Source organism: Anastrepha obliqua, chromosome 1 (assembly GCF_027943255.1).
Source record: "Anastrepha obliqua isolate idAnaObli1 chromosome 1, idAnaObli1_1.0, whole genome shotgun sequence".
Lineage (NCBI taxonomy): Eukaryota > Metazoa > Arthropoda > Insecta > Diptera > Tephritidae > Anastrepha > Anastrepha obliqua.
Genome location: NC_072892.1, coordinates 182,079,530 through 182,102,297, shown reverse-complemented (window position 1 = coordinate 182,102,297; position 22,768 = coordinate 182,079,530). Strand labels below are relative to the sequence as shown.

Sequence of the window (22,768 nt, the reverse complement as noted above, 5' to 3'; positions counted from 1 at the left end):
TGACGAGTAGACAATTAATTAAATGTACACTAAACACGCAAACATTTGATAACAAATTTGTTAACTAATTTTCAATGCGAAAGCAATTCAGTGACAATTTTATGTATTTCACTCTACACAAATTAACAAACTCATCCACTCAGATAAAGAACAACATGCGCCGATAGAAAGGACCTGCGCCAGTTTGCCACTGGTCGGAACTGGTGTTGGTACCGAAGACGGAGAGTGGAGAGTGCTTGTTGCCTGCTCACTTAATGATATTTAAATGTACGCACAAAATAATTTAAAATTTGTCAAATGTTTGTGTGTTTGTTTTGCTGTTTACTTGGGTTGCACAAACAGCGCTCCTCTGGTACTCCTGCGTGCACTGGCTGTTAGTGTCCGTGCTTTTCTTGCGCTTAATTAAAAGTTGTCGCCAGCACATTTGAAGGTTTTGTTAGCGCGTTGAATGCTAGTTGCTTGGAAAGAACGCAGTGTATTAACCAGAAGCTGTGCACAAAAACAAAAACACACACACACAAACACAAATAAGTAGTATAGCGTGACTGTGCCAGCCGACATTTAAAACTTGGACTATGAAAAATTTAAGAATATTTAGAAAAACCTCTACCGGTAACAAAACTCGAGTAAAACTGCAACAAGAATGGCTATGGTGTGATTGCCTATAATCATCTGGGCCACGTTTTCGATATTTTCTTAGAAATCAGAGATGTAGTCCTTTTTGAACTCAAAATAGTGGAAGAAAACCTATCGTAAGATAGATGCTGTGTTTAAGAAATTTATGCAAGGGGACATTTTTGGAATAATAATTCCTAGAGGTATATTTAAACAAAAATGGAGAAAAATTGTTGTTGTTAAATCATAAACATTTTTCTAAATTTTTTTCACAAATAGGAAGTTTTAAATCGCGAAGCTTCCATTTACAATTTTGTTATTATAGATAAGAAGTGACCTATAACGTCTCTAGAAAATTATCCTAGCTTGTGCGCCATACGATAGGACGGGCATGATGAGAGCCTTGTAGAGTGGTAGTTACCACTCAATTGCTTACTTAGTCCAAATAATAAAGGAGGATGGCTCCATGTATAGAAGTCAACGCAAGTGGGAAAGTCCCTGATTGCCCTTCACTTGGGAGTGGCTAAGACGATTCTTCTGCATTTAGTCTAAGCAGCTCACAACTTCCGGGTTCCGGCCAAGTATCCTCTGGCAAGCTCCTGAATAATCGTTTGAGAGCGCGCCAATGTGAAAAAGAAAGGTTTGGGACGCGCTACGTAAAAACCCTCCCCCATGAAAAACAGTACTTCCACTACCAAGTATATAAAACAGTATAAATAAGAAGCTGCACGCTACAGATTAAACGAACGTATTCTTCGTACAGATATTTTTAAATATATGTTCAAAAAGTGAAAATTTAAGGGGATGCAACTGAAGTGATAACCTTTGCATAAACTCCGACCGTTCCAGTACGGGATGCCTGACTTTCGAACTGTGAACAGACTTAGTTACATACTTTGGCTCACTTTTGTAGCACCCTATATCCACATAATTTGTCAATTTAGTTTGCTTGTCTCTAGTGAAGTTTGTTGAAATATTCAATTTTGCAGTAATTTGTAATTAAAGACAGGTAGAAATGCGTTTGCTTTCCTACGCCGATTGGTGCAGCTGTTGCAACGTCCACCAATTTAATTGTTTACGCTCATGATACTGTGAAAATAGTTAAGAATTAAAGAAACAAATACAACTTACCTTAAATCTATATACTGGTAGACGGACGTTATGCCCAGATTAAAATAAACTGGCACAAAAACGAAGCACACAATGGGATACGCGCTGACCATTCCGTAAATAATTTCCCACATTGCCGAGCCGCGGTAGAACAGCTCACTGGGATAACCTGCAAGCGTTGAGTGTTAGTATATAAGTTACTTAAAAAAAAACATAACAGAAAAAATGAAAAATTAAACAAAACAAAGTTTTTATTTTCTTAGTACTGCCGAAGGCCACCGTCGCTTTTGCTGCGAGTCGTACTGTATTTGTAGAATATTTAATTGATTGTGCAAATAAATAAAAATAAAGAATTAAATAAACAATAATAAATAACTTCGTAGTAGAAGAGAAATTTGTTGTAGTAGTAGGTGGTGTAAATGTAAAATAAAATTTTCAAGGTGGTAGCCAAGAGTCGAGCAGTTACTTTATTTGCATAATTCGCATGTAATCTCTTGAAGTCCGTACAAGCGTATTTTGGTTGGCTAAATTTCAACTTTTTTATCAGCAGTGGCACTTCTAACTTGGGTGGAGTGAAATGTAGTTACTCAAAAGGTACTTAGCTCAACAAGCTCAACAAATCACCGGATTAACATGAATTTGTAGTAGGTAGCGCCGACTGCCTTGAGTGCGCAAACGCCCAGAAAACTTCGTGTGTGCTAACGCAAGATTCACAAAAAAAAAAAAAAGAAAATAGTGGGGGAGGGCGCACGGATATGCAAACAGAGATCTCATATTTCCGTACGTGAATTGTCTCATAGTTGGCGTTATTCAGCAGCTAAAATTTACACGTAAGCAAACAAGTAGCGTAGACCTTTTTTTCATTAGAGTTGACATAATAAAGGGCAAAATAAAACAGTAAAGAAAATATTTTGTTTAGCTAATGATTACTATTTACATATACGATTTGTTTCTTTCTTAAAAAACGTTAAAATCAATTTCGTTATGAGTATTTGTTTTTGCTTCACTTAAAAGGGGCCCCGCATTCTTCCATTTCCCTTGTAAGATTAATGCAAGTGAGATTATTTAAGCCATTAGCCAGAAAAAGGGATTATAAAGGATTTAAGTTATTTAATACTACGCCCAGAGAATATAAAGTATGAGCATAATATGAATGCTAAGTTGTTCAATAAGTCTTGGTACAAAAAGAGTGGTCGTTGCGTTTAGTCCAAATTGTTTCTGTTGTGTTGGTAAACTCTTCGCATTAAGGTACGGGAAGTTTCATTTCAATTTTTGAATTTATTCTTTGTTTACAAGCCCTTTATTATCGACGACTTTAAAATCAAGTATCAGCAGCGATTGAATTTTTATTTGTGGAAGGTTTAAAATCAAAGGAAATTTATGAACGAATGTTGAAGGTGTATAAGGGCTTTTCGCCATCAATTAGAACAGTAAGTAGATGGGTTGCTGTATTTAGATGTGGTCCTACAAGCTTTGAAGACGATCCACGTCAAAGACGTCCAAAAACAGCAACAACAGCGGACATCATAGAAAAAACACAGGCAAATCGTCGAGTGACTGAAAGAGATTTCGTAGCAGCCCTGGGCATCTCATTGGGCAGTGTAAGCAATATTTTATCTGAAGCATTGGCTTTCAGGAAGCAGCGGGCGCAATGAACGCCGCATTCGCTAACAATGGAACAAAAACACATTCGAATGCGACTTTCCCAGCAGCATCTAGTACGTTTTCCAAGTATAAAGTGGATTTTGTGTGCCGATTCAGCACTACGGATGGGCGTTTTTGGGATGCGAAAGAAATTTTGATTGTGGATTACTTGCAAACTTGTAAAACAGTTAATTCTGATTGTAACATTTTAGATCAGCTGTAGGAAAAACTCGTGAAAAAAGACCCAGTTTGCAAAAGATACAATTCTTTTCCATCAGGGAAATGCACCGAGTCACAAGAGTATTTTGCCAATAGCTAAAACACGTGAACTGAAGTGTGAATTGCTGTATCATCCACCGTGGGTATTCACCTAGAGCTAAAAAAATTCAAGCGTGGAAAGCGTTTCATTAAATAATGAGGTCATAACAGCTGCGGAAGCGTATTTGGCAGTCCTTAAAGATGCTCACTTCAGGGACGGGAAGTTAATCCTTTGCAAGATACTTAGTTGTTAAAAGACATAAAGGGGGTAAAATATATTAATTTTCGACAGCCTAATTTTGGGTAGATTCTAATTTTCAAAGAACAAACCCTTTTTAAGATATCTCAGCATCAAAAATACAATTAGAATACTCCTTCTTGGCCAAGATAGAGGCTTGATGATAACCTAAGCCAAAGAAATATAATATTGGCCGTACACCAAAGCTGCCGAAGTACTTTTGCTTTAAAGCATCATGAGTTAAATTCCTTAAATCCATATTGATGGACAATGCCCAGATGCCTCCATCTCAAAATATAAAACGCACACCTCGAAAACTGTATTTTGTTATTTTGCTATTAACTGTAGTATAAAACTTACCCAGAACCGTGCGAACGCCCAGTGTGCCACGTGCAATTGATAACATAATTGCCACAATGGATATGCCACCTGTGGCAAAAACATAATCAGCCTTGCTGCGTTCTTTTTTCTTGCCAAAAATCCGTTTCCAAAGTGGACCAAAGACGGTAATTAGAATGAATAATACAAACATAAAGTAGTCCCAACCAAGTGTATGTAGCTCTTTAGCCATTTTTGTTGTTGTTGTTGATTTCGGTTTGTTGCTTTAAAAATTATAGGAACTGTAAGAGAAAAAAAGAGAAATTAATGCTAGGATGGGGGATAATAAGAAAACAAAGCAAATGTATTTGTTATAAAATTAAAGTTGTTGTTACACCTACAATGTGCGTATGTATGTATGAGTAATTGGAACGGCCAAAATTAGGATCTGCAGCTAAAGTGGATGTTTTGGAGCCTATCAAAAATTATGGGTTTAAGTAATTCATAAATAATAAAAAACAAGAAGAAATAAGAAGAAGAAGATTTCTTAAATTGATCGGATTTATGTCTGAGTTGAAACGGCATTCCAAAATTTTTGAAAAATTCTAATTAGTTCCTGATGAACTGAGGTCCAAAGAAGGTAATGTTAATGCCGATAGCCACCCAGCAGATACGATTGCAAACATCCATTGGCATTGCTTTAAGTCGTATGGATGATTAATTCATGAGTTTCTCTCAGCAAGGAGGCTAAGAGTAGATCCCTTTGGTTGCCTGTTATACTTTTGAATAGATGGGACCTAGTTCCGCTGAGCCTACACTTTGATATGTGACGTAAAAGTTAGTTGCCCTTCCTTCGCGAGGTTAAGATTCAACAATTTGCTTCTACTTTATTAAAACGTCAAAAGAGCTATGAGAGGTGGATATTAGTCGCATGTGGAGCTATGTGTTATACTTATGGCGAAGCCATCCCTAACCTATTCATCAGCACGAATTAGCATTTCATTTACAACCATTATCGCCCATATATTCCAATACATACATATTTTCATCCTACGAAATTTAAAAGCTTGAGTATTTCGAATTTTTCCTACGAACTAATAAATGTTAGTAAATTTTTTAGTTAGTGTAGACGGGCCTTTATCGTTACCGCATTTAAATTCTCATATTTCCTTACTATTACTTCCATTTGTAGCTATATTCATGCCTGTAACTACTTAATCCCTTTTGTGCGCTCAAAATTTGTGACCTTACGGGCACAATATGAGTTTTTTGCTGGCTGCTCTATCAGCATCGGATACAACCATTAAGTAAACCAACTAAACGAAGCAAAATGAACTAAGCTTTTAATGCTATAAAAACCTGCATATTGCAGGATAAAATGGACATATTTGTAAAAATTAAACTCACAGTATAAGAGAGGAGTTGGAGCTGAAATGGTTGGGGCCAATTGTTAAGTAAAATTTAAAAGCCAAAGCGTGTTTATAAAGCCAGCTAACATATAAACGCGTGAGGTGAATTTGAAGTAATTTTTTGCTGCATATAAAATCAATTAAGTAGTGTTTATTATGGGAGTGTTTGATGTTAGCATTCATGCACACATGTGAGTACAGTGCGTATGAGTAACATTATGGATTACTAATGCGAGGCTATGTGGAGTTGTAAGACTAGGCGTATGAGTGACTAAGACTTAGTTATCACTCGTTTTCTAGTTCGAATGCAATCTTTTTACCAAAAATAATTGCAAAAATATACAGTCAATGCGTTTAAGCTGTGATCCATTAAACACGAGATCACAAACACGAACAAGACGTGTTATTGCATGTGTAAGTAAGCAGCAATCATCAAAATAAAATAAATAAATAATTGGCGGGTACACTTCTGTTAGGTGTTTGGCGAAGTTCCTCCTCCTATTTGTAGCGCGCGCCTTGATGGCTAAATGACAACAACCTAAAATTTGAATCTGACTCCGAACAGCAAATGGTTTTTATGAGAAGCTTTTTCATAGTGGGGGTTTTCCATAGCGGGGGTTTTCCATTGCCAGCCGAGGGGCGACCGTTATTCGAAAAGCCTTTTTCTGTCGTTTTGGTGTTTTATGTTTCCAACATACGCTCTCCCGAATTATTGCCACGCACCAACCTAACAAGCTTCATTTTTAGAATTCTGTGCTCAAACCAGTCTGGACTTATGGAATCCAACTGTGGGCACAGCATCAAATTCAAACGTGGAAATTTCAACTTTTTCAGTTCAAGACTCTACGCACCCTGTTATAGATATTAATAGAAAAAATAAATGTCAAAAAATTCTCGGTGTTTTAAACTCAGCCGAAAAATCTACATCTCACAATTTGTCTATGGTCTATTATTTACAAACATCGGCTATTTCAGTGCCGACTTTCCTGTTTATGCTATAAGTCTGATCTTTCCGTGCAAGGAGAGGGCTGCTTAATCTAATTGGCCTTTTAAAAAATCAACTTCCACCGCTTGTCCAGTTTGTAGCTTGGATGTCCCAGAGAATATCCAGCACGTTATTAGTACCTGTCCTGTATGTCTCACTGACAACTTTTGTGATAGTCGTACGTTCTGTTATTTATTATTATTTCATTGTAATTGTTTGAATTTAATACGAATTAAGAGTTAAATCAGTACCACTTTTCAACTGAATTCAAATATTTGTAAAAATACTTTTTTTAATTATAAACATAGACAGAAAACAAAAAAAATTTGAATAAAAACAAAAAAATTATAAAACTGAACATAGGTATGTATGTAGGAAATGACGGACACGACGAACAGACGCAATAGGAGACAGAGCGCACCGTGTGCGACCGGACTAATACGGACAACAAGGGAACGAAACAAAAGGACCGAAATGACCGTACCGTGAACATACCCAACGAAGACGTTGACGATACGAACGAAAGGACAGAATATTATTGTAAGCTGAACCGCCATCAAGCGAAGTAACGCGCGCATAAATTTGTAAACTGTTTGTGTAATAAGTAAATTATAAGTTTGTGAACCGTTGTATATTGAAGAAATAATAAGTTTGTGAACCGTTATATATTAAAGAAATAATAAGTTTGTAAACCGTTTGTATAATAAATAAACGATAAGTTGTGAACTGTGGAATTAAAGAGACCGATAAGTTGCGAAATAAATAACTGTTGACTCGGAATCCTACAAGTGGTGCCAGAAGTGAGATTTCGGCCACAGTGAGTGTAACAAGTGCGTTAACGGGATCAATTGCAGTAGCAGCGAGACCAGAGTAGCAGCGGTAACGGATCGGAGCAGCAGAGAGCGACTGCGTAAGTGACCGACGTTGGCAGTAGCAGCGAGACCAGAGTAGCAGCGGTAACGGATTGGAGCAGCAGAGAGCGACTGCGCAAGTGACCGACGTTGGCAGAGCAGCGGCGAGACCAGAGCAGTGTAGGAGATAACGGCAGGGAAGGGTACCGCTAATATTGAACGTTATTTTATATTATTGAACTTTATTTTTTGGAATTGGTAAGCGCTAAGCGAATTAATTTTAAAATAATTTTGATTTAATTTTGAAAATTGTGTGTTGCAAACTTATGCGAACATTTTTTTTTAATAACCGAATTTCCCTATTTACATTTTATTACAACAAATTGTTCATTATTATTATTACTAAATAATTAAATAAACTCTGTAAGACATGGACCGAGACCAAATCTTAGCATTGACGGTAGACGGGTTGAGGGAACAGTTGGAAGGGTTGGGGTTGGACACAAGCGGACGTAAAGCGACATTACGAGACAGACTACTCGTACATTTCGGCCTGAATGCTAGCGACGGCGAAGAATCGGACTATGATGATGTAGCAAATAGGCGTGATACGCGTAGACCAACGGCTGAACGTCCAACATTTACCCTTCGTGATATTGAAGATTCACTGACGAAGTTTAACGGATCAGGACAGCCTACATTTGAACAATGGATAGAAGAATTCGAAGATAACGCAATAGCAGTACAGTGGGGTGATCTACAACGATTTATATACGGCAAACAATTGTTAAAGGGTGCAGCGAAGCTTTTCGTTCGAAGTCAGAGCGGCATAAGCAGTTGGGATTCACTAAAATCAGCACTGCGTAGAGAATTTGGCACAAACATTTCATCGATCGAGATACATCGTGCTCTTCGTAATCGTCGCCAGCGACAAGGGGAAGATCTTCGCGAATACCTGTACGCTATGATGGAGATTGGTAAACCGCTTAATTTAGATGACTCCAGCTTAATCGAATATTTCATCGAAGGGATCAATGACACCAAAATCAACAAATCGAATTTATATCAGGCGACATGTGTGCAAGATCTAAAGGAGCAAATAAAGGTCTATGAGAAGGTGAGATCAAATAGGCCTTCGTCTTCAAACGCGAAACAGGCACAACTCACATCCATGGGGAAAGTTTCAACGAGTTCTGGCGCAATAAGTAAGCGTTGTTTTAATTGCGGTGATAGTTCGCATTTTGCTCGGGACTGTCCGCGCAAGCGTTTCATATGTTTTAAATGCGGAAATGAAGGTCATCGTGCTAGCGAATGCAAATACATAAAACAAGATTCGAAGCTCGAAAAGAATTCGGTAAACATGATGGGTGTAACAAAAAGCGGCCTTATTTTTAAAGACATACGTTTTAGCACATCTAATCAAACGGTTTCGGCATTAATTGACACCGGATCAGATTTATGTCTAATGCGTTACGACACACTGATGATGCTAAATTTAGATGTACAGCTGAACAAGGAGAGGCGGAAATTGGTAGGCATTGGTAATAGCACGCTAACAACAATCGGCAGCTTTACCATGCCTATGCAAATAGACGGCGTTTCATTAGAGATAGTGTTCCACGTGACGAGAGAACGCGATTTAAGCTACTCACTGGTAATAGGCAATGATGTCCTCAAACATGTTGACCTAATTATAAGGGAAGAAGGTGCTCTATTTCGAGAAAAGTTAGACGAATACAGTGAAAGGAAACGTGCAGGCGGCCGACAGGTGATGGGAAGAGGGCGAGTCGAAAAAAGTCCAGATGACGGTGCAGCGGTGCGCAAGGCAGTGGCTGGTAATTGCGCAAGTGCAAGTAGTGGTGATTCGATCGCTGAAGATTTCGATGCGTTTTACGCAGGTATGAAGGATGCGGCTAGGAAGCTGAGAGAGGGCCCTAACACGCAACCATTGGTGGATGAGCGTCCACGTAGGCATGCAGAGATGCGAGGTGAAGGTGATCACAATCAGAGCGGCGCTGGGAGCGTCAAGTATGTGCACCCGCAGAACAGGGTGGTACATGAGTGTAATGCGGTAGTAGAGGAGCCTGTCGAACGAGAGCCAGCAAGCAACATTGTAGAGTTGAGAGAAGAGTTCGGAAATCTTTGTTTAATAGAGAAAATGGAGGAAGACGTACATCACGGGATGGATCTCTCGCATCTGGGTAAAGCAGAAGCAGAAACAGTGGAGAATTTAATAATGGCCTACAAGCCTGTGAAGGAAAGGATTTCACCGGTGGAGATGAAAATTTTGCTCACCGACGACAATCCAGTATACGAGCGACCAAGACGTATGTCTTATACAGACCGGAAGATAGTGGATGATCAAGTAGCGGATTGGCTAGCGGAAGGCATTATTCAGGTCAGTAATTCAAACTACGCGTCGCCAGTTGTGCTTGTCGGCAAGAAAGATGGCAGCAAACGTCTTTGCTGTGACTATCGTCGATTAAACGATAAAATTGTGCGTGACAACTTCCCAATGCCGATGATTGACGATGTTATCGAACAATTGTTAGGAGCTAATGTTTTTTCAACACTGGACCTTGCGAACGGATTTTTCCATGTCCCAGTAGAAGCAAGTTCAAGGAAGTATACCTCTTTCGTCACTCATAATGGTCAATACGAGTTCCGATACGTGCCGTTTGGAATATCTAATTCCCCCGCAGTTTTCTCAAGGTTCGTCTTTGCGGTATTGAAAGATCTGATTCAAAATGGAACGGTGATAGCTTATATGGATGACCTGATAATTCCCTCGAAGGATGAACTAGAAGGGATCAAGAAGCTGAGGTTGGTGTTGAAAAGGTCAGAAGCAAGTGGCCTGCAAGTCAAGTGGAACAAGTGTCAGTTCCTGAAAAGAAGGGTAGAGTTTCTCGGGTATATCATCGCTAACAGTACAATTCAACCTTCGGATGCAAAGACAAACGCAATTAAAAATTTTCCTTTGCCCAACGATAAAAAATCCCTACAACGTTTTCTCGGACTAACATCGTACTTCAGGAGGTTTGTTGAGAATTATGCCGTGATCGCTAAACCACTTTCCGATCTGCTTAGAAGAGATAGTAAGTTCGTCCTTCAAGACGACCAGATAGCAGCGTTCAAGCAACTTCAATTAGCTTTGACAAGTGCACCAGTCTTAAAACTATACAATCCGAAGCAGTTACGGAAGTACACACTGATGCCAGTAGTTTGGGTTACGGGGCGGTTCTACTGCAGAAAGACTACGATGACCAGGAGTTCCACCCGATTCAATACATGAGCCGTAAGACAAAGCCGAGCGAGGAGAAATACCATTCGTACGAGTTGGAGGTACTGGCAGTCATCGAGGCACTCAAGAAATGGAGAGTCTACTTGCTGGGTATAAGATTCAAGATAGTCACTGACTGTAACGCTTTCACCATGACTATGAAGAAAAGAGACGTTCCACTTAGAGTTTCACGTTGGGCGATGTTTCTACAGGATTTCAACTACGAAATTGAGCACCGTAGCGGCACGAAGATGCGACATGTTGACGCTCTGAGCAGGATCTCATGCTTAATTTTAGAAGATTCATCGCGGCACCGGTTAAAGCAGGCACAACAACAGGATGGCTGGATACGGGCTGTTCGTAGGGTACTGGAAAGGGACGACTACGAAGATTTCTATTTAAAACACGACGTTTTGTATAAAGACCCACTGAAGGAGCTCATAGTCGTACCGTCGGCAATGGAAGAAGAGATCATCAAAGTGGCGCATAGGCAAGGTCATTTCTCAGTTAAGAGGACGCAAGATGCGGTGGAGAGGTCATACTATATACCACAACTCAATAGTAAGGTTGCCCAAGTAGTAAAAGGTTGTGTAGAATGTTTAGTGACCAATTCCAAGACTGGGAAAAAGGAGGGCTACTTGAATCCGATAAATAAAGAAGACAAGCCGCTAGGAACATTCCATATCGACCATGTGGGTCCGATGGAACCTACTAAAAAGGCATATAATTATATTTTAGTAGTAATAGACGCTTTCTCGAAGTTTGTTTGGCTCTATCCAACAAGGAACACAGACGCAGAGGCCGTCGTCGACCGATTGCAGAGGCAGTCCGCAGTTTTCGGGAACCCGAAGCGAATAATCACGGATAGAGGTTCCGCTTTTACTTCGAATCATTTTAAGAGCTACTGCGAGAGCGAGCAAATCGAACATCTGCTGATAGCAACCGGAGTGCCACGCGGAAATGGACAGGTCGAGCGAATACATCGAGTGGTGGTGCCAATGATAGCAAAGCTGTGTCTGGAGAATCCTGGAAAATGGTATATGCAGGTAAATCGCGTTCAGCGATTCCTTAACAGCACCCCAGCGCGCAGCACTAAATCATCGCCGTTTAAGATATTGACAGGTCTAGAGATGCGAGTCGTGGGCATTCCGCAATTGCAAGAATTACTGGAGAACGAGGCTATCGACGAGATGGATGCAGAGAGAGAAGAAGCGCGTCGTCAAGCCCGGGAGAACATTGTCATTATTCAAGAAGAAAATCGACGGACTTACAACGCGAACCGAACAACAGAACCCGAATATGCCATCGACGAGCTAGTAGCCATTAAGCGAACGCAGTATGGAGTGGGACTAAAGTTGAAGCCGAAATATCTGGGTCCATACAAAATCGTGAAGAAGATGAGACGTGGGCGATACACTGTGGAAAAGATTGGCGATCACGAAGGCCCAGGTCGAACCACGACAGTGGCTGAATTCATGAAAAGATGGGATCCCTCATTCGGGCCGAATGAGCGCGCAGGATGGCCGAATGTAGGAAATGACGGACACGACGAACAGACGCAATAGGAGACAGAGCGCACCGTGTGCGACCGGACTAATACGGACAACAAGGGAACGAAACAAAAGGACCGAAATGACCGTACCGTGAACATACCCAACGAAGACGTTGACGATACGAACGAAAGGACAGAATATTATTGTAAGCTGAACCGCCATCAAGCGAAGTAACGCGCGCATAAATTTGTAAACTGTTTGTGTAATAAGTAAATTATAAGTTTGTGAACCGTTGTATATTGAAGAAATAATAAGTTTGTGAACCGTTATATATTAAAGAAATAATAAGTTTGTAAACCGTTTGTATAATAAATAAACGATAAGTTGTGAACTGTGGAATTAAAGAGACCGATAAGTTGCGAAATAAATAACTGTTGACTCGGAATCCTACATGTATGAGTAATATTGTGATTTAAAAGTGTCAAAAGAAATGAAGACGTGAATTAAATATTTAAGAAAATAAGACCTTAATCTTTCTGTTGTGATATTCATCTCCCAATATGTTTTGACGCAGTATCAGCATCGTCAGAGGGAAGTTTGTTTCTTTCAATAAGGTTAGGTTAGCTGTATCTGGGTGATCTGAACCAATGTTGTTGGAGTCGTGTCAAACATAGTTCGTGATACATGTCTTGGCGAGTTTTAATAAATAGTTTAAACTTTTGTCAGCAATATCCTTCAGAGTTGAAAAGTATACCGATCCCAGGCAGTTGAACAAGTTCTGCTAAGAGTAGCGTGATATGGAGGGAGACAATGTCCTGTCTGTACTCCAACTAATATTTTGCATTCCTTTCTTGGTAGTGATTCGTAGCATTATTTTGGCAATCGTTTGTGAGGTCCAGGTTTCCCGTACATACTATGTTTCCAGACTTAGTTTCTTGTCTAGTTCCGTATTCAAAACAACGAGTGAGGGACGTACGCATCCTAGGCAAGTGGGTGCCTGCCTTAGCAAGCTCGTCAACTCCCTCATTTCGCTCTATTTCCTTGTACACTTATTTCAACTAAGTATTTTATTTATTTTTTTCTCTATTGTTTTATATACTTATGTATGTATGTATGCTCATCAATATGACTGTTTTCACTACAAATACAGGTACAAATGCTTAATAATTGAACACTTTTACAAATAAGGTAAACTCAATTAGTGAATTCAAAACTTGTATTTCTAAAAAGCACTAAAAGTTCTACTAGGTTTTGCGCCAATTTGCATTCATTCCGAGAACTGCAGCTGGCATAAAGTTTATATTTTTTAAGTTTAGTTCCTTTTAAATCGTGTTGCTGATTCTTTGGCTTCCCATATCTTCGCTTTGTATTAGCTACAGGAAAACTTTCATTTAAGCCCTTATACGTGTGCTCAAAAAATAACAAAAAAACAGTCAGTTATATAAATTGGCGTATACAAATACTACTACAAGGTTTTGTTGACACATGGCTCATGCAGGAACATTTTGTATAAAAGGTATCCAGGGGTAGGTATAGATTGAATTGGCAAACGCTTGTTTTGAAGCTTAGTAGTACGACGTCAGAAGTCGCTGAAGGCTCACCCTCTGTCTCTATTTCAGCATGCCTTTCAGAGTGGAAAATCCTGCGAGTCGGCACTGCAAAACCTTGCTGCTAGGGTAGAGCTGACCATCGACAGGAGGGACTACGCTATGGGCATCTTTTTAGACATAGAGGGGGCGTTTGATAATGCCACTTTTGATAGTATGTGTAACTCTGCTAGTAGGCACGGGGTAGACCGGGTGCTAGTAAATTGGATTCGTTCGATGCTGGCCCAAAGAATCGTTTCGGTGCGAGCAGAGGAAGATCTGTTGGTGTCATCTGGGGTTAATAGAGGCTGCCCCTGAGGCGATGTGCTGTCTCCATTGCTCTGGTGCATGGTAATCGATCCTCTACTCACCACCTTAAACGATTCGGGAGTCTACGCACAAGCATATGCCGACGATGTTGCTTGTTTGGTAACAGGCCCTTCGCTTATGAACATCTGCAGGAAAGTGCAGAAAACTCTGGATCGTATTGACACTTGGTGCTGTGCGAATGGGCTATCGGCAAATCCCGTCAAGACTGGTATTGTCCTCTTTACCAGAAGTAGGAAGCTTGACGGACTCGTTCTGCCAAGGCTAAAAGGAGTCACAATCCAGCTATCCAAGGAAATTAAATATCTTGGAGTAATCCTCGATAGTAAGCTCTTATGGAAATCACACGTTGTAACAAAGGCATCCAAAGCGCTGGCAGCTTTCTGGCAGTGCAAAGGCGTCTTTGGGAAAACGTGGGGTGTTTCTCCTAGCAAGGTCCTATGGATCTACACGGCTATGATAAGACCCATTATCACCTATGCATCAGTGGTCTGGATGAGCAGACTTTCCCTAGTGGGAGTCAGGAGGACCTTATCGAGACTACAACGCACTGTGGCCATCTGTTGCACCGGAGCTTTTCCGACTACTTCAGGCCCGGCACTAGATGCTCTGATTAGTTTACCACCACTTGATGCTTTCATCCAAGGAGAGGTCTTGAAGGCCATCTACAGACTGAAACACAGTGGGAACTGGTACGGCCCTTGTCCGGTATTGGAACACAGAGAAGGCATGGACATCGATCCAACGATTCTCTCTATGCCCCTTGACTCCATGCCATCAAGGGTCGTACTTGAAAAGAGATACAGTGTAGTGCTACCAGACGCTCAGTTGTGGGGAGACTCAGAAAATGAGCCCGGCAAACACTGTTTTCGCATTTTTACGGATGGCTCCAGGACCGAGCATGGCTCCAGCTCTGGGGTCTACGTGGAATCCAGCGGGACAAAACTGCACTTTGCTCCGGGAATGCATGCATCTGTGTTTCAAGCGGAGGTGTATGCAGTTCAAGAAGCGATGAACTTTGTTGTGGAAAAACGATGGGGAGGCAGATCCATATGTGTCTGCAGCGACAGCCAAGCTGCGCTTATGGCCTTAGACAGCCCTCAAACCAAGTCCTGTAAATCCAGGCTGAACTATGTCGGCAGACATAATAGCCTGATGCTAACATAGGTCCCGGGACACGTGGGTATCGCGGGTAACGAGACCTCTGACTCCTTAGCTAAGATGGGCTCTGAGGCCAACTTCTTTGGCCCAGAGCCCGCTTTGCCACTCCCCTCTGCGGCCATCACGGCCACGGTTAGCAAATGGGTAACTACCACCCACAAGCGAGCTTGGCAGGCTGAGAGAGGCTGCAGATGGACAAAACTGATGTTACCTGTCATGTCCGATCGACTGTCGCAAACCCTTCTGTCATTAGGCAGAGGGGAGTGTAGACGGCTGGTTGGACTGATGACGGGCCACTTTCTGTGGGCAAAGCACATGGAAAGGTTGGGCATTTCAGACAGTGTACTCTGCCCAGCTTGTGAAGAGGAGGATGAGACGGCGGACCACTTCCTGTGTGTCTGCCCCGCCTTCGCTCGAATCAGGTTTGAGGTCTTTGGCACTGATGTATTAAGAAGCGACCATCTTGGCTCCTTGGCACCACAAGATCTACTCAGATTTCTTCGGAGATCGGGTAGATTTAAAGAAAATTAAAAGGGAATCCAAGTGTAGTACAATGGACTCAATTAATGTCTGAGTGCTGCACTTGCTAGTTGTCCCGACAAAAAAAAAAAAAAAAAGTACGACAAGCGACGAATTTGCCTTTTACTGTATTGATATTTATATATATGCATATATACTTGTATATTTATTCCGCTCCATAGTAAAGCATATGACCACATCAAAACTCTTAAATATTTCCCTGATCAATGACATCCTTTTTATTTAGTTCCAGTTAAATTACCATAATTTTATTTCCTTCTCTAGCTGTGGGTTCGATGGCTTGCTTTGTAATATCTTCAGCTGGTTTTCTAAGCGTGGGACCAATCAAATTCCGTTTTATTTTCAGAACATTTGTTTTAATGAGTCATAGTCAATTCCCACAGCCTGTCGCTGGATATATCGTCCCCTTTCTGTGTTAACCTCGTAATTTCATTTTTTTCGAAATTGAGATTTTTAGTAAAAAACACTCATTAACACTCCTGTTATGTAAAACAAAACATGCAATGTGCATAATGATTATAGAATTTTTTTCAGAGCGTTTCGATTTTTCGTATCTACATGTTCGAATTCAAAAACCTCATATCTATCATCTATATCGTATCAAATAAGTTATAACTTTTCATAGAAGTTAAGTAAATCTAAACATTTTTATAGATTTACTGAGAATTATGATTTTGTAGATACGAGATTAACACAGAAAGGGAACGATATGTAGTTTTTGGACACCTTATCGTTAGTATACGCCTAACGATTTGTAAAAGATTGCACACTGTTTTAGAGACATTGGGCCGATTCGAGTTTTCGTACCATGTCGTCATAGTTGTACGCAAAGAGACAAATATCATCGGCCTAATCGAGGTAATTTACAATTTTTACGATTTCGGCGTAGTCAGGGGCTATGTCTACCTAGCATCCAGCATTAACACAGACAAAAACGTCAGTCAAGAGATACAGTGAAGAATACCTCTTGCCAACAGGAGCTTCTACGGGTAGGGTAGGCAATTGAAAAGCAGAGCCCTCTCTCGACGCATAAAAAAACACGCTCTATAAATCACTCATCCTCCCGATCTTACCGTTTGGCGCTGAGTCGTGGATATTGACGAACACCGATGGGCAGTTATTAAAAGCTTTCGAGAGAAAAATTCTTCGCAAGATCCATGGCCCGATTTACGCGAATGATGCCTACCGAATAATGTGAATAAGCTTTATCTGATATGATACTTTTCTATGCTTATTAAAGCTATAATACAACTTCTATAACTATAATAAAACTTTGAGGATATCAGTTCAAGTCCACTTGCGATGGAGGTGGATTTGATTAGTCGTGGGCATACTCGTACGTGTTTGGCCTTTACTTTCGTATCAGCTTATGCAAAATTATTGTAGTGCAAATTGGAGAAACGTTTGTTTATCTACACAATTGCAATACTTTTAGCACAGAATGTAAGTGAAAATTAAACATTTGCAATGTTTCCGTAGTCACCGCAAGCTAGAATGGTAAGCCGGATAATACGAGAAATCCTTCGTTTTTAGTTTTCCCTTAACATATTTCTAGTAGACTCTGGCCAATTTTGCTTCGTAAGCAATCAGCCAGGCTAAGTTTTTATTTATTAGTTTCTTCCCTTTATCTAAACTCTATTTTGTTTGTGGTTAGCAGAAATTCGTGTCGGTGAAAATGTGTACCGGTAATTGCTACGCATGTGTGTATGTCCGTTTGAGCATCTGACATAGAGGGACAAAATTTAAAGTGGTGCGACACAAATAAATATACTCATTTGTCACGGTCAACTTTTGTAGGTACAAGGGATGTACATTTTGGGGATTTTACTGATTTCGGGATTTTAGCGAGCGTATTTTGTAATTTCAGCTGTTTTAGAAAAAAGTTTCGGAAAACGTTTTCCATGCGGAATTGTTGTCTGTCTCCCATCGGTGGCGGATTGGGGAAGGCTCGACATTGTGCAGGGTAAGTGAGAAATAAAATACCACTCGGGAATCAATACAGACAAACATCTGTTTAGAGGAGCGATACTCTAACCGAGTTAGAGTACCTAAAACTCAATAATGCCAACAAATCGTCAAGCAACTTGCCTCGGATAACAAAATCAAGACATTAAGAGATAACGACAATATAGCAAATAGGATGAATGCGAGGCTTCAGAAAGTCGACCGTGAATTGATGCGATATGGTATCGGAATTATTTGCTTAGTGAAGCGCGATGAACCGGCTCTGGTGAATTTCTATCTGCTGCCATACCGTCCTACTATACTCTTGCAAGATCTCCGGTAGTAGACACAAATTGGAAGTTGGCGTTCTGTTTAACAATGAAGCTAGACTGGGCCTAATATCATGGACACCAGTGCCAGGCAGGATTATATGGGCGCTTTTTAAGTCTCCATCTGAGTGACCGATTTTTTTTTATACGATTTGTGTTTCTTCCTCGAAAATGGTAAGTAGCTTTGCGTGATGATATTTGGAAATGATATACTCGTAAACTAAGCCTCCCTTGAATTGCGATTCCTCAGGCTACAAAATATTCGACCGATCTTCCTCCGTATAATGTTGGTATCGAAGAGCCTGTTCTGAACACTTTTTCCGATTTATTTCTGAAATCCACGGCTTCGTTCTTTGCAAACTAGCCCCAGAACTCTTCTTCTAGCTGTTCAAGCACTAACGGATTTTCTAATTTTTTCCTACAGAGTAGCTGCAAGGGTTGAAGAGGATTGTTTACGACCCTTGGGAGAGTCGCTTATAAGTTTCGGGCTTCCTGTGCATTAGTGAGGCGTTTTTTACTTTTCACTTTCCACTTCTTCATCCGCTTTTTGATTTATTATGGAGGGATTTTGTGTCCGCCAATCGCTTAATAGCATATTCGACTAAGTACCGCATACTGGTTATTTGGACGTGCTCCTCCTCCTACTTGTGGCGTGCATTTTGCTGTTTTCCCACAAATGGAAGGACCTACAGTTTTATGCCGACTCCGAATTGCAGATAGCTTTTTTGAAGGAGCTTTTCCATGGCAGAAATACGCTCGGAGGTTTCCATTGCCTGCCGAGAGGCGACCGCTATAAGAAAAAACTATTTCTATCATTTGGTGTTTCACGCACGCAGATTCGAGCCTACGCGCTTCCGAATGGTGGCCATGTACCAATCCATTTGGCGCCGGTGGCCGAACTCTCGTATATATCTTCTGCTCAAATATGAACGAGACTTTATCAATAAAACGATCCGCGGATGACATATGGCAAAAATAAATTTTTTGTTGGATGGTAGGACTGTTATAAGCTATAAAAGCCTTAAAACTCAATAAATTTTGCAAAAAGTGTTTTTTCTCCCAAAAAGGGAGATTTTTGTCACGATATTTTATACTCCATAATTCGGGTTGATGTCCCTCGTAGGTGCATATGTAAATACTTATGTAATGCCTATGCATGGATTCGTTAGATATCGCAAACGTCCTGTGCTGCTTGAATACTCTGCTGTTATAAAATAGTTGTGAGTTATTGCAACCACCTGCAGACATTTGTGTTCACTTTCTGTTGCACCAATCAAAGTTTTTCTGCCCGCTTTATCAATGCAATTTGTATTGTTTTTACCGAAAATAAAGTACAAGCGAAAGTTATATTTGTTTACAAACAATGTTCGCTCAAGTTTTGGTGCATTTTTTTCTGTTTGTAAAAATAAGTCAAGTTCAGTTTCATGATGCAAAATTTTGTACCAACTACATTTTAACTTCTACAGCATCTTTTGATGTTTGTTTTCCAAATTTGTGTTAATATTTAGTAGGCGAGAACTTTGCATGCGATTATTAAAGTTTGCAATGCGTGCATTTCAACTTGGCATTCTGGCATTCTATTAAATCGATTATTTCCATTTATTAGTAGATAGCTGAGTCTTAAGTTCTTATATAAAAAATTAAAAAAAAAAACTTGAGCAAAAAAAAAAATAAAATATTATACGCCTTGCAGTATGCTAAGGTAAAGTAGTGTCAAATAACTTAAAGCAGGCTGTGGTTATTTAAACTCAAACAAAAGAAAAACAAACAGTTTGAATAAGTGGCCACAGCATAAAGCTATCACTTCCTGACAGCGCTAATAAAAATATCCAAACCACAACTACTTGTACTAAAAATAAATTTCCCAATTTTCCGAGAACATGCAAAGTGCAAGCCAATGCAAGCCAACTAGTCGGCCAACTTGTAGAGAAACCTAAAAGAGACCACAAACAGCGATGCAGAAATCTACTAGTAAATCACACGAATCGCCGCGGCCCGTGATTTGGCCTGCAGTGATAACCGACAAATTGAATATGGCGCTCTTGGCAGGCACACGAGCTGAGTCGGCTGGACTGACGGCAACTTAGAAGCAAGCACTTTTTGTTGCTGTTTGAAGCAGTTGTTTGTTTTGCCTGTCGGTTGGCTGGCTGGTTGACTGTATGGTTGGATGCCGTCCAACAGTGGCATCAAGGTGCCAGCCTAGAACGTGAAGCATCTGCATTTAGCACACTTTGCTATGGCTGCTTGCTGCCACATCAAAATTTTCTGGGCCAAAACTCGACTACCTATCCACTCATCTATTTCAACTTTTGAACCATAGCCGACCACCTTGAATGCTTGCCACATGCTGTGCGGCATGCTATTGTTCTAATGTACATATTTATGTTTGGGCGTGCGCCTGCCAAGCGGCAGCATTTGCGTTTCTCATTCAACGTTTACTTCTATTCTTTCTACGAATATTCTATTGTATTCAGATTTTTGCCAGAAAAAAATTCAAAGCATAAGTCCTCAACAAGACTTGTGTAATTGAATTACTTTTTTGCTGCACTTCACTCCTCGATCACCACCACTTTCCTTTCACTGCTCTTCATTTTTTTAAGTTCTGTTTAGGTTGTAATCGATTTGCTTTGCCATTGCAATAAGGAGAACAATACAAGAATTAAAGAAAAAAACCTGAAGAGTACTGCATTCCCAAATCCTGGGCAAACGAGCTGCCAAAGAGTTTATAGTGCTTTTCCCATTGTGGTCAACTCTTTAGTTTGTGTTAGATTGCAGCAATTCATGCACGTGTAGCTGTGAAGGGGAAGAGGGGCAATCGTTGAATGTTTACTAGATAATGGCACGGCTCGGCTGCCTGCTAACTGCTTCCTATTGCTGCTGCTGTAGGTCATTTCACAATTTTTCCACACTCATACGCTTGCAAACATAAACCTTTTCATGTATTTGCACACATACGCAAATGCGGGTTTCCAATGGCTCGCAGTTTTCAACAAAAAATGTACGCAAAGCAAGGAGTCCTGTCCGACAAATGAAATGCCACTTGACATTGGTGTTGCAGGGAAAAGTTTTGACATTTGTTTCAAATGTATTTGATTAATAGAAATAAGCCAAATTAATGGTGAACGAGTATTTGGTACGCGAATGTGGTTGAAAAGTGAAAAGCAAAGCTATTGGAGTTAACTATTTTGTTTTCGTGCCATATAATACACTAAATTAGCTTATTTTACCACTTAAAGTTAGTACTACGTAGGCTTAAGTATGAACTGGGCTCTTTGATGCTCGACCAAAAATTTGCGATGAAAGTATAGAATTTTATTTCTGAAGTGCACTTCAAAGTATGAAAAGAAATACTTCAAGGTAGATAACGATAGATGGCGTTCCGAGCGTATCTCTAAAATTGACAATTATACTCGACACCTTGTTAAACGCTCAGGACTACGAACTACAGGCGCTCGACTTCCATTGAAGACGTGAAGAGGTTCTCCTGCTTTTGAAATTTTTGTTGCAGTAGTCTGGTAGTCAAACGAATAGTTTCACTCATAATTCCTTCGAAAATACTCCATAGCCAACCCCCTTCTCCATGGCCTTGTTGTCTGCCACTCCCTTCTTGACGGTATACTTGTCTTGAAGAGCCTTTCGAAGGGGAGCTTAAGGATAGAATAGTCTATTTCTTGTTTGTGACTATTCAGATACTGCAAAATAGAAGCGTAGCCAAACCACCGGTCTTTCCATAGCGCCATACTTTTACCATACAGATCAGATTTCCCATTGAATTCGTAGCCCATTACTGTATAAAAAATCTGACCAAAATTTGCAAGAATATTTTTAATTTTTAATTTTTTTTGTTGTATAGCGTATAAGAAGGCTTAAAATATCTAAAACATCATCAGAGCTGGCGTCGCTGCAATGGAATGTCTGCAGACTAAAAAACTTCCCCTCGTTTGGAACAGTCGTCCACCCATTACTTCAGAGTGGCGTTTTAGCTTCCTCATTTACAAGAATTTGTCTCCTCTATTTATCGATATCAAAGAAAATTCTCTAGCTTTTTCAACTTTTGCGTGAGGAAGAAGGATGTGTTTCCCTATGAAGAGAAATGAAAATATCTCCCCATGTAACATAAATTCTTGGCCCCATTTCCAATTTGAACAAAGTGGTCTGATAATACTGCAGATAAATTTTTAAGATTTTAGAGATCACTGCATACCGCCCGAACATGTATGTACAGTTTATTTGGAGCTCTCGATGACGCACCCTCTTCAGAAAAGCAGTATAATGTAAGAATTTTAAGTTTTTTTATATTTATAAGGGATAACTTAGGGCTCTAAAAGTAAATTTCAATTTTTCATTGCTTATAACTGAAAATCTTAATATTATCATTTTTTTTTTTGGAATAAAAAAATTTCTAAATATTCAGCCAATAAGCTTTGACGTCCTGGCCTCGCTGCAATGTAATGGAAGAAATTTTCGTTGTAATGAGCAAAAATAAAAAGAAACATAAGCAAAAACAAAAACATACGCATGGAAATTTGTTTTCCAGTGCGCTTGTATTTGAGGGCATTTTAGTGAAATCTGCACCAAAAACATTAAGCGGTCAACTGCAAAAGGTGAAGTGCTTTATATCTACCCGAGCTTTACTTCTGCTTCAATTTTTTGCTTCCAGAAAACAATTAATAATTAAAC

General features: G+C 40.0%; 1 protein-coding gene across 3 annotated transcripts in view; it reads right to left on the bottom strand.

The window, feature by feature from the left end:
- LOC129242832 (sodium-coupled monocarboxylate transporter 1) overlaps positions 1–22,768 on the bottom strand; it is a 191,984-nt gene that overhangs the window by 45,752 nt on the left and 123,464 nt on the right. For all 3 annotated transcript variants that reach the window (XM_054879696.1, XM_054879712.1, XM_054879703.1), the window contains 2 exons: positions 4,226–4,485; positions 1,747–1,894 (listed from right to left, as the gene is read on the bottom strand). In XM_054879696.1, coding sequence (XP_054735671.1) covers positions 1,747–1,894; positions 4,226–4,436 — 359 coding nt within the window. In that variant the 5' untranslated portion in view covers positions 4,437–4,485. The remainder of the gene's footprint in view (positions 1–1,746; positions 1,895–4,225; positions 4,486–22,768) is intronic.